This window comes from Panicum virgatum, chromosome 5K, assembly GCF_016808335.1.
Source record: "Panicum virgatum strain AP13 chromosome 5K, P.virgatum_v5, whole genome shotgun sequence".
In the NCBI taxonomy this organism is placed as follows: domain Eukaryota; kingdom Viridiplantae; phylum Streptophyta; class Magnoliopsida; order Poales; family Poaceae; genus Panicum; species Panicum virgatum.
The window spans coordinates 29284835-29301000 of record NC_053140.1 but is presented as its reverse complement, the minus strand read 5'-3'; the positions used below and the strand labels follow the sequence as shown (position 1 = coordinate 29301000).

Here is a 16166-nt window from a genome sequence, read left to right as displayed (position 1 = left end):
TGCGGCACGTCTGCACCCTGTGTTCTAAGTGCAATCTTTAAGCCATGTTTGCATTAAAGGATTCTCAAAGGAATGTTTCAATTCCTTTGGAGAGGATTCTTCTATGAACTAGTGGATCAAGTTCTCTTGTTTTACACATGTTACTTTCTTTTTCTCATTCCAAACTTCTGTTGCTTGCTAGATGGTAGTGTGTATTGAGCAAGGCAATAAATATAGGGTCTGTTAGTTCCATGTGGTTTTGATTTTTTATGGGAGTTGATTCTCTAAGAGAAGTGATTTTATAGCTGAAAGTGATTCTCTTTAATTCTCTAGCATAACTTTTAAAATCAACTTTTAAAATTAGGATGGAGAATCACCTCACAAAATCAAGAAGCTACTTTTTCTAGCTCCTAGCCTCTTAATTCATTTTAAAAAATCACTTTATTGTAAACTTCAAAAGAAAAGGTTTGTGTTGAAGCTAAGCGATGAAGATCAATTTATTGCACTATTAGAAGACAACATGATGTGGTAAATTCTGGCTACACAAAATGTACGGAGTTAAGCGGATTTAGCATAAAACTTTCCTGCATTTTTCCTTGCGCTTCACCCCCTGCGTTTGCAATTCCTGTTTTCCACTTCCAAACATGCCCTCATTGGCTGGTCCAGAGATATTTCCTCAATTAGCAGGGACTTTCCCTAAGCCCTTAGTTCAAAGGGAAAATTGGTCCCATACCATCGAAAGATCGCCGTTTTCATAAAATGCCATTAAAATATCTCCGTTCCGTAAAATAGCATCGAAAGAATGAACGTTACCCTAAACTAGCAGTCTGTCACGTTTTCCGCTAACTTCCGTCACGACGTCCATTCTTCCTTCTTCCTCGCTGCCCCATCACGCCAGCTCGAGCAGGAGCACGGCCACCCCGGACGCCGGCGCTGACGAGGGCCCCGCCGCGGTGTGTGTGGACAGGCGCTGCAGCCCTAGGATCCTGGAAGGTGGAGGAAAACATGACAACAGTGGGGGAACAAAGCCCGCACACGCCTACTTCATCGACTCGGCTTCTCCTCCTCTGCTCCCCGCTCGCTCGCTCGCCATGCCGCCGAAGCGCGCGTGAGGGGTGGCGGCGGGTGGAAGGGTGGAGCGGTGGCGGCAGCCCGGGGGATTCCGCAACAAGCCGAAGCACGTCGAAGAGCAGCGCAGCGCAAAATATTTGGCAGTGGGATTCCTCGCGCCATTCATCCGCCTTACCGAGCTCACAGTTCTTCGCCAAAATTCATCATCCTCACAGCATCTCCCGTCAATTCCTTGAGCCAGCACCATCAGTGAGCAATCATGATTTCGTTTGAGCAGAACCCAACCCAAACCACCCTTTGTCGCCTCCGGTCACCATGTGTTCCCTGTTTCTGTCTGCCTCCGCGCTGAGGTGAGGTCACCGGGGAATCGAGCCCTCCCAAGTTTCTAGGCTAGTTTTAGGTGGGAACGGAGTGTTTGTGCAATGCATACATGGTGTAGGAGGTACTTGTTGGCCGGCTTTGGGCCTAGCTTGGATGGAACGCGAGCTCACCGCGAGCCGCGGCAATGGGGGTCGCCGTTGAGCCCTGTGCTCCGGTGCTTCCAGGACCAGGCTGGCATGCTCCTAGGGGTGCTGTGGTGCCGGTTGGACGGCTGGTTGTTGCCGGGGGGCCTCGGTATAGTCGGCCGCCGTGCACTGTGGCCGTCCGACCGCCGGCGAGCATGTTCTCGTCGGTGTCGGGCAGGGCCGCAGGGTTTTAGGGGTCTAGGGAGCGCAGGGGGCTGGGGAGTAGGACGTGGGCCGGGCTGGTTGTCGTCTCCACTGCGTCGCCGCAGCACGCGCACGCCATCGCCACGCACCGCGTCCGCCGCCGCGAGCTAGCTCGAGGCGGCAGCCTCCGCGTCCGCATCCTCCCCGCTCCGCCAGCACAAGAGCGCCTTTGCCACGCCGCGCCTGCACAAGAGGGGAGCAGAGGGAGGTGAGGTGGAAAAGGAGATGTTTGCCGTGGTGAGGCATGGGAGGAAGCGCTCCTGGAACTGCTTGCCTGTCGCCTGAGCAAAGCAGAAGAGAGAGGAAGTTCACAGAGGAGATGGCATTTGCACGGAACGTGACATAATGCTATTTCTAGAGGACGTTGCATTCTTTCGATGCTATTTTACGGAACGGAGGTCTTTCAATGGTATTTTGCGGAAACGGCAATCTTTCGATGCTATAGAACCAATTTTCCCTAGTTCAAATGTACAATGTTTTATACAGGCAATTTAAATCATAAGCATCATACGAGACACGTATCTATACACAAACTCACGGATATAACACACATACCGAAAGGTGCACAGTAGTCACACCTCACACGCATACAAATTAACACCGCAGTTACTTGCATGTATAAAACTTGAGCCTCAGAACGTGAATATTGCCAACAACATGGAGCAGATGTTATGAACTCTAGCGCCATATCTGGTCCCCTAATTACTAGGCTCTGTCTTCCGGCTCTTCGCGTCCATGCTTCTACGCATGCATGGCCGTTATTCGAGACTCTCTATCAACATTCTTGGAACGGTTTTGTGTGACTGATTGCTACAAAACAGCATTCAGAACATCCAGACAATCCACAAAAGAAAAGTCTCAAAACTACAGAGCACGCGCCAAGTACAACATATGTTCTCTTTCTCGGTATCCTTTAAAAACAGCAGTAAAGTAACAGCACTAAAGATGCTATGCATATTTAGCTCTACTGTTTCCTACAGGGATACAAAAAATTGATCCCCATGAACACAACCACTAGAAGCAGAAAACCATTCATCCCCAGATCTTCCACAAGGTGTAGAAGGTATAGAGACGGGTAGACGGCGTGAGTATCCTATTCACAAACTTACATACAACATACCCTCAACCTGCGCTCCACATCAGGCAGTACGTCGAGATAATTCATCGGCTTCCTCCTTGGCTCTACACTCCACGTTTTCCTCGATTTCTGGCTGAACTTTCTTCGGCTTCCTGAGGCGCAAACTTGTCTGCTTGATTTGGGCTTTACCTGGATCAGTTACTAAGAGTAGGCGGGACATAACATAGGACAAAAGTTCCTCCCTATGCGAGAATGTGAAATCCAAGTGAGCATACTCAAATTCATTATATGAAACCTCCACTCCAGATTTCCGCATCAGCTTGTAGTGCTTCTTTACCATGGATGGTGAGATAACTCTGTCCCTCCGCCCAGCAACCAAATCCACAGGGATGTCAATGAGACCATAGTGAGCTCCCAGGTCCAATGGCTCTGGGGTTCCATACGCTTCAATATTTGCTGCAGGGCTGCCATAGTCATACATTTGGAACTTCTTCACTCTCTTTATCTGGGCAAGGTGAAGTGCAACATGAAATGATACACCAGGCATATCATCCATGTTGTAGTGGGGCAGACCGAGTACTCCCACCCAATTTGAACTGTCGCCACCAACAACATAGCCCATAAGGGTTTGGACGAGTCCACCCAAAGCTGGATAGTTGTGGAAATCCCTAGCTAATTTATTCAGAAGCATCCGAAAGAATCGAGTTGGTATGTAAAGCCCAGGTATTATCGGTGCAAGTACTGGACCAACAAACAGAATGAGCTTCTCCACCATACTGAACACCACATTTGAATCCTCATGGAAACCTGCCGGAGATAGCAGGACTAGTCTTGACAACCTATGGGGCTTCTGTGCGATCCTTGACGTCACCACATACATCAACATAACTGCACCTCCCAAGCTGTGGCATACAGCACAAAGTTTGTAAGGTTGATCTTCTGCACTGTCTTCCTGCGAAGTGTGTACTTCCAAATTTTTTATCTTATCATTTTGATCTTCTGTCTCCTGTCCTGATAAAGGCCGACTTGTGCCAAGTTCTGAAGTTTTAATCTTGTGGATTTCCTCAATTATTGCAGGCATATCTTTTGTTCCATGCTCGTTAACAGAATACTTCCAGTATCTGACAAAGGTTCAGGAATGATGAACATGCACAATTAACAAAATAACTATTCACAGGATAGATTGATTTCCTGATTGTGATAAAACCAGATACACACAGAAGGCCTACTTAGTACTTACTTGTAAGAAGAAATACTTTTATCTATATGCTCTCTTGAAACCAAGCCTCGGAGATTTCCAAGAAAAACATCATAACCTACATTCAGAAAAAAAATACATATGAGCACTTACTGCACAGCACAATAATGCACTACATCAAGTTTTATTTCTGACCTTGATCATAAGCTGCAAATGCTGGCGAGCCAACAACACCATTAGACACCCAACTGTACGGTAAATAACACGACATCAGATAAGGCTCAAATAGCATTAAGAAGAATATCATATGCATCAGGTAAACTGCTTCCATATAAAGCTTAAACAGGTTTAACTAAATTCTTTTCCTAACCCCAAATCACCTAATCATCACAGCAGCCCTTTTTTATTAGGACCCTATATTCAGTAGCATAAAAAATTTTAACTATAAAAAGTAGTCTTAGCATTACGATGTTCTGATTGTCTGTAGGAAAAACACTTGACACGCAAATTCAGTTATAAACAAAAGTTTCGAATAGCAAACATAAAAAAAAAAGATCATTGATGCCCATGTCTAACCTTAACAAATTCATGTTTTGAAACCAAACACCCATGGATCTACATCACCAGAGTGAGTGATAAAAAAGAACTATTTTACAAGTATAACTCTTGGTTAAGAATAGTTATCAAAATACTAGTTTCTGCATTGGAGATCACTACTGATTAACAATGATTAATTGATTATAATACCAGTGTCAGCTTATAGATCAGAAGTGCTGCATGGTAATCCCCAGGGATGTTATAAGACAAGGGTGGAGGCATGACAACACAACACTCTTGATTAATCAGTGCGCTGATTTCAACTAAAAAATCTACTCACCGCCTAATAGCTTTAGCTACTTGCCACTCACAATGGAAAAACATGGAAACAACTGTATTATCAGCTTATTTCCGTAGATGATCTTGCAATTTGTTTAAATTCTCACACTGTCCAAAAGGTTCAAACAACTCAAACCAAGTACAACTTTCTTTTTTGAAAGACTTGATGATGCTTGGGAAGTGGCGAAACTGTTCAGATTGTAAAGATGCAAACAAAGATACAACGAAAATCAGAAAAAAGATAAAACTAATGAAGAAAACATGATTTCATAGAGCATGACTGGCAATTGGCGAATGCCCTAAGCTGTACAGAATGCCAATAACATCACTAGATTTGGTTGGTACTCACCCCATAGACGAGTCCAGTATTCCATGTTGTAACAAGACAACCTTCCGTGAATCACGCCTAAAAAAGGTAATGTATCAAATTTCTAGCCGCAAACACCATGAAAGACAAGAACATGAGACAGTTATGGTTTTCACCTTGGAATTCTCTCCAATAACAGAACATACCCATCTGAAGTAACAACCTTTATAGCCTCAAATGGATAACTGAAAAAAAAGGCCAACAAAAAAAGAAAGATATCTATCACTGAGCATATAATACCAATGAGAAATAAGTTAGACTAAATAAACTCCTGAGTTCTTTATATTCGATGAAGTTAGCTATATCAATTACCTACTATATGACAACAGTGCTATATGTAGCATATTTTAGCGCAAATACAGGGAATAACTTACGGCAGTACCAGAAGCCACAGCATACAGGTCTATGATGCTATTGCTATCCCAAATCTCGGCTTTAATCATTTGCACAAATAAAAGGGACAGAGGTGCTCACCCAAGCTCAGTAATAACATCCTCACATGTTCGAGAATCTGTATTCAAAGAATGACGATACACAGTTTTCCTCTCAGTTGGAATTGGATTATCACTGCCAACATTAGCTGTTGGTACATCAACAACAGGACTATTGTCACGGCCGCTTCCATGAATCCAGCAAAATAACTTCTGCCACACCTCTGTAGGAGAGAGAACATAATGTGCTCCTTTGTGAACAATGTCAAAGACTGATTCAATGAAAATCTCAATTGCCAGATGGAGATCCTATGTCAAAAGAAGTAACCAAGTAGGTGGATGAATACTAGATGTGTGTAGGAGAATTTGAACAAAGGTTCAAATCATCATAACTTGCCAAAGTAAATAAACTGACAAACAGAAATTCAAATACTACCTCAAAAACTCCACGCCTCCTATCAGTTGTGCGTTGGAGAAACTGATCCCTTATATGAAACGATCTTTTTGCAGGACTATTTCTTGAAAGATGAGGGCTTTCTGCACTTTTAGCAGATGATCTTACGATCCGATACTTAATGGCATTGAACAGTATAAGTAGCAAAGATATGAAGAATCTCAATGGCCAAAGAATCCAGGAAATTGCATATATGATATGCCTCCTCAATCGGCGATCACGTCTACTGAAGCTGCTCGCATGTGATAGTCGTGAACTTTGGGATAATGGAGAGGGAGGGCACACAAACTCTTCATTGTCATCATCTCCAGTGATAGAATCAGCAACTGATTCAGTATCAGAATCAACAGAAAGTTCATGGATGAACTCATTAAATGAAGAGACCCCACTGAGCTAAAAAATAATTAAGTCATCAGAAAAGAGTAAAACTCTGTTCCCAAAGAAGAGAGGAATACAGCCCTCAAAAAAAAAGAAAAAAAAAGAGGAATACACATACTACATTGCAATAGTTAAAGTAAATAGGAATATGCATAATGTGGTATATATCACAAGGCTCAAAAGCTGGTATTAATAGTTCTCATAGAAATTAAGAAAAAGTGGACCAAGTCATTTACAATTACATGGCACATAATCTATCGAGCAACCTAAGTCATCAAACATAGGTCTCAATGGGCAGACACACTGCTTCATATAGTCGTTATAAAATATACGTAATAAAAAATAACAGGTTATGGAGATTCAAATTGCTCATACAGAAGTTAAGATTACAGAACAGGTACGGATTCAATCAATACTTGCTATTTTCCTACTGAGTTCTGAGAATAGAATGTTCCTCATCATCGCAACCAGATAGGAGTACAGCATAACATCATATATCAACAATCATAAATTTCCACTATAATTTAAGTCATATATGGAGAGTGTTAACATTACCTTTCCATCCAACGAGGGAGACGTGGCCCACGAAGAGCTGGCTTAAGTTCCCAGCCACTGATCCCTTCTAAAATGTTGCCTTTTCCAGGTAATAGAGTCAATAAGAGTGCTGATATTCCATTTATGAACCTTGCGATGTTGTTCAGTGACTCATATGTGAATGTCTTTACAGATCTGCCCATTTTAAGCACCAGAAGTCAAATACTGCATGCTGTATGTATTGAAGGTAGGGCAAATAAAAAGATAAACTAAATGGTACTTTATGCTCATTGTATTAAGAACTGTATACAAATGAAATAAAAAATTTCTAAAGTCTCAAAATACCATGGAGCACATCTGTCAAATGCAGATCAGAGGCTTAGGCAGAATTGTGCAGCAGGGCTAAAACAAGTCAACTTAACTGACACTTTCCATTCCTGGTTTAAAAAGCAGCATGCAGATGAATCCAATAATTTTTATGAAATCAATTAGTTTAGTTCAAGTTCCTGGAATTGTCCCACAGCGATACAAATAAGTTGTATGGAATGGGAGCCCTTTGCAACAAAAGTTTTCAAGTCAGAAAGCATAGTTCTCCACGAGAAGGTCAAATAAGTATTTGGTTCGTTAAGGTCATATGTTAAAATCCACAATTTCATCAAATGTCAGAGATGCTTATAGTCCACACTTCATCATCAGCTTTACAAAGGAGATCCAAATATCAGATAAACTTGTATTTAGAAAAGTCCACCCGGTAGCCTGGATAGACAGCTGGTTATGCATACTAGAACCCCTAGTATTGCAAAAACTGGCAGTTGACAGGTTCGACGGACTTTATAACTGCATGAGTTACCATATACAAGACTCTATGACTGGTCCAGCAGCACAAGAATGGAGCCTGGCCACTTGGCCCATTAATTAGTGCTAACTATCCATCTCATGACTTTATGTTTTGATCCTTCCACAAGCCATTGTTTAGGATTACTAATAAATACATCAGATAGAAATATAGAAGCATTGCATGCTCAACTATAGAAGCATTGCATGCTCACGCTTTATATTCTCATGGATTGAGCGTTTGCCTCTGCAATTCTAGGCTTGTGCTAGGGCACACTTGCATTCATCCTGGTGCGTTAATCTACCAGTGTAATCTCAGGTGGGGAAAACTACTTTCATGGACATTAATGGGCAAATATATTTGAAGTTCAGAATCCTTGCACCAAAAAAACATCATCATCTATTTAGAATTAGATGTGGCAACCATGCCCTGTTTTTTTTTAAAAAAAATTATTCAGACCAACCATGCCCTGTTTTTGCGCATCCCCCTTCAAGCTACTTCTGTTAGGAAATCTTCAGACACCAGCTTCATAATCAGGAGCTCCCACAACCACTTGCTATTCTTACAAGTACGCATTCTCATCAGCGCTAATCCTACAACAACCGTGTCTTACCGCAATCATCACTAGGGAGGCTACCATCGTACAGGATCTCCAAAGATAAACGTTAACCCAACTCGAAATTCCACTAGCAACACGCAGCTCGTCGCCCCAAATCCCTTCAGCAAACAACGCAACCCTCAACCCAACCGGACCATCCCGTCCTGGCCACACGAACCCTCCGAGCTCGACGACTCCCCGCGCCCTGACAAACCATTCGCTACCGCATCACGCCACCGTTACAGGAACGCACATCCAGCGAAATCGCGGAGGGGCGATGGGGGGAGGCGGGCTGCTTACTCCTTGGTGATGGCGATGACGTTGTCGACGAACTCCTGCAGCATTGCTGACCGTGGATTGGCGCGGCGAGCCGCGGATTGGAGGCAGCCACCACCAGCTCCTTCTGGAAACCACGCAGAGGCGACGAGAGGGAAGAGGCGACGCGAGCGAGGGGCAACGAATCCACGAATCCAGAGGGCGGAAAAGAGAGATTGGGGAGAGAACGGAAAGGAGGACTTGGTATACAGTACTTGGTTTTTCCGTTCAATTCTTTTGGAGAAATCGAAAACCTCTATTCCTGCGGGAATTCGGGCCCTGGAGCGCGTGTACGTGGCCTCTTTTCGCGTTCCGTCCGATCCGCGCGGATCCGTCCGTCCAGGCGCGTTAAATTTTGCAAAAAAACCCTCCAGTTTTAATGGGATCAACCCGCGGTCTAGGGAGGCCCTCCGTGAATAGTGAACACGCTCGTATTTTTGGCGATCAAGTCCCTGTACTCGACGATATTTCAACAGAAAAAAGAGAAAATTCGATAAACACGTCGATTTTGCAGAAAACCGCCCGCCAGTCGCTTTTGCGGAAACACCCTTGCCGCATACGCTCGTGCCGCGGTTCGAATCCCGCTCCCATATTCCATTTTGAGGTTTTTAACTATGTACCATCGCAAATGTTACATATTACCTATGTACCATAAAAAATTTCTGAAGTTCTTCGGTGCCATCGAATGAAAATTTCTTTCCCTACGTGCCACTGCCGTCCGCTTCCGTTGATTCTCGCCGTTTGCCCATCCTGACATGTGGGCCCTGTCCGTGAATCCCTCTCTACTCTGCCGGGCGGCGCTCGCGACGCAGCGACCGGGGCGGCGCTCGCGTCCCCATGCGACCGGGGCGCCCGGAACGGAGCTCGCGCCCCCTGGGCCGCGGCGGCCAGAGTGGGGCCAGGCTTGCGCCAGCCATATGATGCGTCTCATCTCACCCTATGTGCGCCCACTGCCTTGACCTTATCCCTCGCTCCCCTCGCAGCGCTCCCATGGCGGCTGCCGGAGCCCCACGCGCAGCCCGCGATGCGCCTCGACGCGGCCGACTCCTCCACGCGGTGCCTGCTGGCTGCCGCCACCGGTCCACCATCCTTGCTGTCGCTGCTCGACCGAGTCCCCGCCGCGGCGAGGAGCTCGGACCCGCTGGTGCAGTGGCGTACCCGTCCGCCGTCCGCGCCGCACCCGGCGCACACCACGGCAGGTGCGGGAGCAGGAGTCGGAGTCGACACGGCCGGCGGCACCACATCCGCGGCCGGGAGCGGAACCCTTGCCGCCGCCGGCCAGCCCCTCGCGGCCTCGCCCCTGCCCTGCTTCCCTTCCCGCCATGGCTACGTCTGCTGCCTCGCGCTGTGCGCTCGCCGCGCTGCCGGTCTGATTCATGGAGGGGAGGCGGAAGAGCAAGGGGGCGGCGGCGGCGGCGACCCGCGTCAGCGACCTGAAGCGTCCCCACATAAGTGGAGACTAAATGTGATACAAATATCAGTCCCAGGAGGCTGATAACACATTTATTCAACAGATGGTACAGTCACCGTACAAACCTCCGAGGAGGCGGACACTCGATACAAACGATAATAAGTAATAAAACAACTACGGTGATACACCAAAGCACGACCCAGACAGTCTCCAGCTCGGGCTCAGAGTGATGCGATAGCAGAATCATCTTGCAGAGGGCCAACACCACAGGCAAGGTTGGGGTTCGGACGCAACCTCTACTCGACGTCTTCAACAACAAAGTCTGGATCTTCTTCTGGAGAAAAACCACAAAGATATATCGGGTGAGTACAAAAGTACTCAACGAGTCCAACCCCATCCATGGAGGGGGTAACACAGATATGCGCAGGATAAATCAAGGATAGGGCTGAGGTTTATTTGCGGTAAAGCTAGATTTTACACATGCAGGGTTTTAGTTTTGAAAAAGGTTTTCTTAAAGCGGTTTCTTCTTAACCGAATCATGAGTGGGGTTGATCCTACACAAAGAATCCAAGTTTTAATGCTACTGGACTCCTCATCCGCAGTAGCTCACGGCACAACTGCCGTACACCTTTCCAAAACAACTCATACCGTGAAAACATCCCTCCCAAAAGTCTAGTTGTGTGACCAAACCGTAACCCGCTCAATACCGTGAGCACGGCTATTCGAATAGGTTTTACACTCTGCAGAGGTGTGCAACTTTACCCACAAGTGGGGTACCACAGCACGATCACCTTAGTGTCGGTGCAGATCCCATCAAAGCCATTACCCACCTTAGCTAGATCTGACTAGCCAACAAGGGCTCCACCAAGGGGCCATTGACATGACACCGAGGTTTAACCGGGGCATAAGTCACCACGACCTTATCCCTTCTTCTTGATCACCCGTTGCTCTCAGCTCTCCTGATGGCTATCAGACTAACTAGTGGGGTTTATGCTATGCCATTGCCACATACAACGGTCGAATGGTTTGCACGATAGTTGAGTCAAGCAAGATGACACATCAACTCGGTCCTTAATTGTGACAGGATGACTATCTCCCAACCTCCTTGCTCTACCACAATGGTACGAGCCTCCAACGCATGACAATTCACCCAGGGAATGCCATTCATCCATCCCATCTTAACATTTTATTCTTTATAACCCAATTTCCCTTTTCTCAATACTCATGCATTTTCCTTTTTATAAAGCATGTTGCAACCATTTTAGAGTGTAATAAAACGAGTACCGGGTCCTAAGCGGCGCTTGTTGGCTCTCCTTAAGTACCCATTTTATTATATGATTAGGAGTGATTTTGGTAATTTCTTCGGAATGATTCATGTACTAACCCGCCACTTGGCACCCGAACTTGACCGTTTTCGATTTTGTCCTGGATTTTGGAGCATGTTGTATTTTGGTAGGAAATTGGACATTTTCGGAGATGTTTTGACGCATGGTCACAACTGGGCTAAGATGAGGAATAAGGAGAAGAGGCCGCACGCGAAAGATGGAACTGAAAGGGGCCAAAAAGGACCCAGGCCGGCCGGCCTGGGGCCCTCTGAGCCGGCCGGCCTAGCCCATTTCCAGGCCCAATCGGCCTCAATTTTCTTCAGCGCGAAGTATTCGTCAACCCTATCCTGTGTTTTACCAAAACCACCGACCAGAACTGCCTATATATACCCCGAAGCCGCCGTCAAAGAGGGGGAGATTCGGAATAGAGCATCCAGAGACGAGTTTCAGAGATCCATTCGAGTTAGACACAAGAGAAAGGCGACACCGGAGGCCTCATCGTCCCTCGGCGCCGCTGCAAGTTGGAGGATAGCAAGGGATCCATCCCTTGCCGGAGATTTCGTCACCATGATCGACTACGCTTCACCTAGCTTCATGGGGTAAAGTCCTCGTTTGTTCATGGGGTTGTAAGGAGATCTTGAGTTGTAATTGCCGAATCCTTTATGAGATTGATCTATCATGATTGTTGTTGATGATGCTTTGATGCTTAATGGTTCGCGACTTGGCTTTGGGTTTGCTTTGCTCTTGCATGGTTTACTTAGATTACATCAACTATCGTGTTCTTGTTGATTCGTTACCGATTATCCTCGTGTAGTGACAGTATGCGGGAGGGAAATGTTTTGATCTTGGAACACATCTTTGGTAGATTAGATCCGTTCTTCGTTAATTGGCGATTACATCTCTAGTGATCCTAGACCCTATGGACAAATGCTCTTCATATCTTGTGCACACACCTATCATTGCTCACTAGTCTAGATTAGATTAGATTGGTTAGATTAGATCTATTTCACACTCAATCACTCAATATAGATCTTTTACCAACATCTTTAGTGCTTAGTTAAGCATAGTAATACACTTGTTCCGTGGATTGATAAACCTTGGGGGAATACTCTGAGGGAAAAGCTACACGATCCGTGCGCTTGCGGTACATAAATTGGCACTCTAAGGAGCGTCAACAAGCTTTTCTGTCGCCGTTGCTGGGGAACATGCGATTTTGCTACGTTTAACTTTGTATTAATTTTGTTGGTTACTAACACCTAACCTTTTCCCTAGAAAATTTTTGTTTTTTTATTTTTGTTTTGATTGTCTAGATGGCCCATCTCATTCAACACGTGGAGGAAGGAGAAAAATCACTAAGGGATTATGCAAGCCCGCGATCGGAGGACTTCGACATGCAAAAATCAGATTCGGTGTTGCGAGCCACCGAGTACGAGATCAAGCCTCAAATCATTAAGATGGCGGCGGCAAACCCCTTTAGAGGAGATGAGACGGACAACCCATATAGACATATCAAGTGGTTCACAATGCTATGCAACACGGTACAACACGACGGAGTTCCGCTAGCTTGGTTTAGATGGAATCTTTTCCCATACTCACTTGCGGAAGAAGCGAGAAGATGGTTTGCACTTGCATCCTTCGAGGTAAAAGGAAATTGGGATGACTTGATGAAGAAATTTTGCGAGCGATTATTTCCGTTAAGCAAGGTTCAACATATTCGGAAGCAAGTGATCAACTTCGCGCAAGGAGAAGAAGAAGGGATAGATCAAGCATGGGATAGATTCAATGGATTCATTGAACAAGGACCGAAGCTCGGATTTTCCGGTGATGTACTCTTGCATACCTTTTATTTTTTCCTAACCCCCGAGTGCATGCAATTTGTTCAAATGTGTGCAGGAGGAGATCTCATGGAGAAAACACTCACGGAAGCCGCCCAACTCCTACAAAAAATCAGCAAGGGTGCGGCCATGCGAAGAGATTGGGAAAAACGATGTTCGGCAAGCTCCGAGGAAGAATCTCAAGTGCGGGTGCTTGCTGGAATTTTCAGAAAAGAGACATCGGAAGTGAGGGAAGAACAACCGAAGCATAGGAAAGTCATAGAGACAAACCACAATGAAGAAGCATCGATCCGGAGTGCAACGAAAGACGACCCGGAAAAGAAAGGAAGAAACTTGGGCACCGCCAAATCGCTAAGGGAATTCGAGCAAATGGATTGGATACCAATTGACTTCGGAAGATTGTTCAACAAAGCAAGACCGCATCCAAATAGCGAGGAATGGCGAAGGTGATAGCGGAAGACTTTCCGCCGAATAATCACACGGGATATACATTTGGCAAGAAATCGGCCGGTGATATTATTCGGAAACTTTTTGAAGAAAAAGAGGAAGAGATTGACTTGGACGAAGTGCTGGAGGTCAAAAGGATCATGGGAGTAAAATCGGAATCATCACCCTACGCGCACATAGCCCAAGTATATGCGATTGGAAGCGATCAAGGCGAAGGTAATCCATCACCCACACCTCGTGTTGATTGCAAGATATACGGAATAAAATGTTGCAATGTTTTATGTGACGTTGGCGCCCATGTTAGTGTGATGAGTTCCAAGGTTTATGTTGAGCTTTTTAATGAAACACCGAACCTAGATGCTACAATCATTAAATTGATCATGGGAGATGGTAGATTAATCAAACCGCTAGGAGTGCTTAGAAATCTAAATGTTGCTATAGCGGGTAAAGAAATTTCTACCGACTTTTTTGTGATTAATGCTAGTGATGATGAACATGAAAGCATAATCCTTGGAAAACCCTTTCTAAAATTAGTAAATGCTATTCTAGATGTTGGAAAAGGAATTGTCACTTTTGATCTAGATGGAGAGAAGCACACTTTCAAATTTCATTCAAAACCATCTCGTGCTTTACCTCTACCTCTTGATAACGAGGGGGTAGAGAGCATTCGTTTCATTGATTCTTTCAGGGATCCTCTCCAACGTGATTTGGAGAATGGGGACGGTCAAGATAATCAAGATGGAGAACTAGTGGACACAATGGAAGAGTTGAAGCTAATCAACACGGGAATTTGGAGGAAGAAAAATTTGAAGACATCGGAGAATTAGATCAAGAAGAGGATGGTGCGCCCGATGTTGAGATGAAGCCGCTCCCCAAGGGATTGAAATATGAATTTTTGGGAGATGGCAAGACTTTTCCGGTGATTGTTAGCGACGAATTGAGCCCGGAAGAGACGGAGAAGTTGCTGAATTTATTAAAGAAGCACAAAAAGGTGATCGGCTACTCGATTAATGACTTGAAAGGTATTAGCCCCGCTTTTTGCACACATCGTATACAACTCGAGGAGCAATACAAGTCGGTCGTAGAGCATCAAAGAAGGTTAAGCCATGCTATGTGTGATGTGGTGAAGAAGGAGGTCATCAAATTGTTGAATGCCGGAATAATATACCCCGTGCCACATAGTGAATGGGTAAGCCCCATGCATTGCGTTCCGAAGAAAGGAGGACTCACGGTTGTGAAAAATGAGAAGGAGCAATTGATACCGCAAAGAACCATCACGGGATGGAGGATGTACATCGATTATAGAAAATTGAATAAGGCAACGAGGAAGGATCATTTTCCACTACCATTCATTGACGAGATGCTAGAAAGGTTGGCAAAGCATTCACACTTTTGTTACCTTGATGGATACTCGGGATTCTTCAAAATACCTATTCATCCGGATGATCAACATAAGACCACATTTACTTGCCCGTATGGAACTTTTGCATATCGGAGGATGCCTTTTGGATTGTGCAATGCGCCCGCTTCTTTTCAAAGGTGCATGATGGCTATATTTTCAGATTTCATAGAAGAGATTATGGAGGTATTCATGGATGATTTCTCAGTGCATGGTACTAGCTTTCAAAATTGCTTGGCAAATTTGAGAAAGTTCTTAAAAGATGTGGAGAGGTTGATCTTGTGCTCAATTGGGAGAAATGTCATTTCATGGTGAAAGAAGGAATTGTCCTCGGTCATGTTATCTCCGAGAGAGGGATAAAGGTGGACAAAGCAAAGATAGAAACCGTGGAGAAATTGCCACCACCTACGGACACCAAATCTTTGAGGAGCTTCCTCGGTCATGCCGGATTCTATAGGAGGTTCATAAAGGATTTTTCAAAAATCACCAAGCCATTGACACAACTTCTCCAAAAAGATATGGAATACACCTTCGATAGTGATTGTCTTCATGCCTTTCGAACACTCAAGCAATCTCTTATAAGTGCTCCTATCATGCAACCTCCGGATTGGAATCTACCTTTTGAAATCATGTGTGATGCAAGCGACTACGCCGTAGGAGCCGTTCTTGGACAAAGGAAAGAGGGGAATGTAAATGCTATCTACTACGCAAGCAAGACTCTCATTGAAGCCCAAGTCAATTATGCAACAACGGAGAAAGAATTGCTTGCCGTGGTATTCGCCTTCGAAAAATTCAGATCATACATAGTAAATTCAAAGGTGATAGTTTATACCGACCATGCGGCAATCAAGTATCTCTTGTCCAAGAAAGATGCTAAGCCACGCTTGATTCGATGGATCCTATTACTACAAGAATTCGATGTGGA

At 45.0% G+C, this 16166-nt stretch overlaps 1 protein-coding gene across 1 annotated transcript; it reads right to left on the bottom strand.

The window, feature by feature from the left end:
• Positions 1–2553: 2553 nt before the first annotated feature.
• Positions 2554–8989, bottom strand: LOC120707057. Its single transcript, XM_039991828.1, has 9 exons — positions 8810–8989; positions 7098–7271; positions 6147–6552; positions 5754–6019; positions 5396–5464; positions 5262–5318; positions 4232–4284; positions 4079–4154; positions 2554–3959 (listed from the first exon to the last, which is right to left on the bottom strand). Exons 1-9 carry the CDS (start codon positions 8851–8853, stop codon positions 2900–2902), a joined length of 2205 nt encoding a protein of 734 aa, XP_039847762.1. The 5' UTR covers positions 8854–8989; the 3' UTR covers positions 2554–2899.
• Between the last annotated feature and the right edge of the window lie 7177 nt (positions 8990–16166).

Bases quoted from the DNA above. Each gene is read 5' to 3' on its own strand.
- LOC120707057 (XM_039991828.1), bottom strand. From the start codon at position 8,853: ATGCTGCAGGAGTTCGTCGACAACGTCATCGCCATCACCAAGGA. The intron at 7,272-8,809 runs GTAAGCAGCCCG...TAAAATGGGCAG, and splicing joins GTCATCGCCATCACCAAGGA to ATCTGTAAAGACATTCACAT. The intron at 4,285-5,261 runs GTGAGTACCAAC...TTTACCGTACAG, and splicing joins ATACTGGACTCGTCTATGGG to TTGGGTGTCTAATGGTGTTG.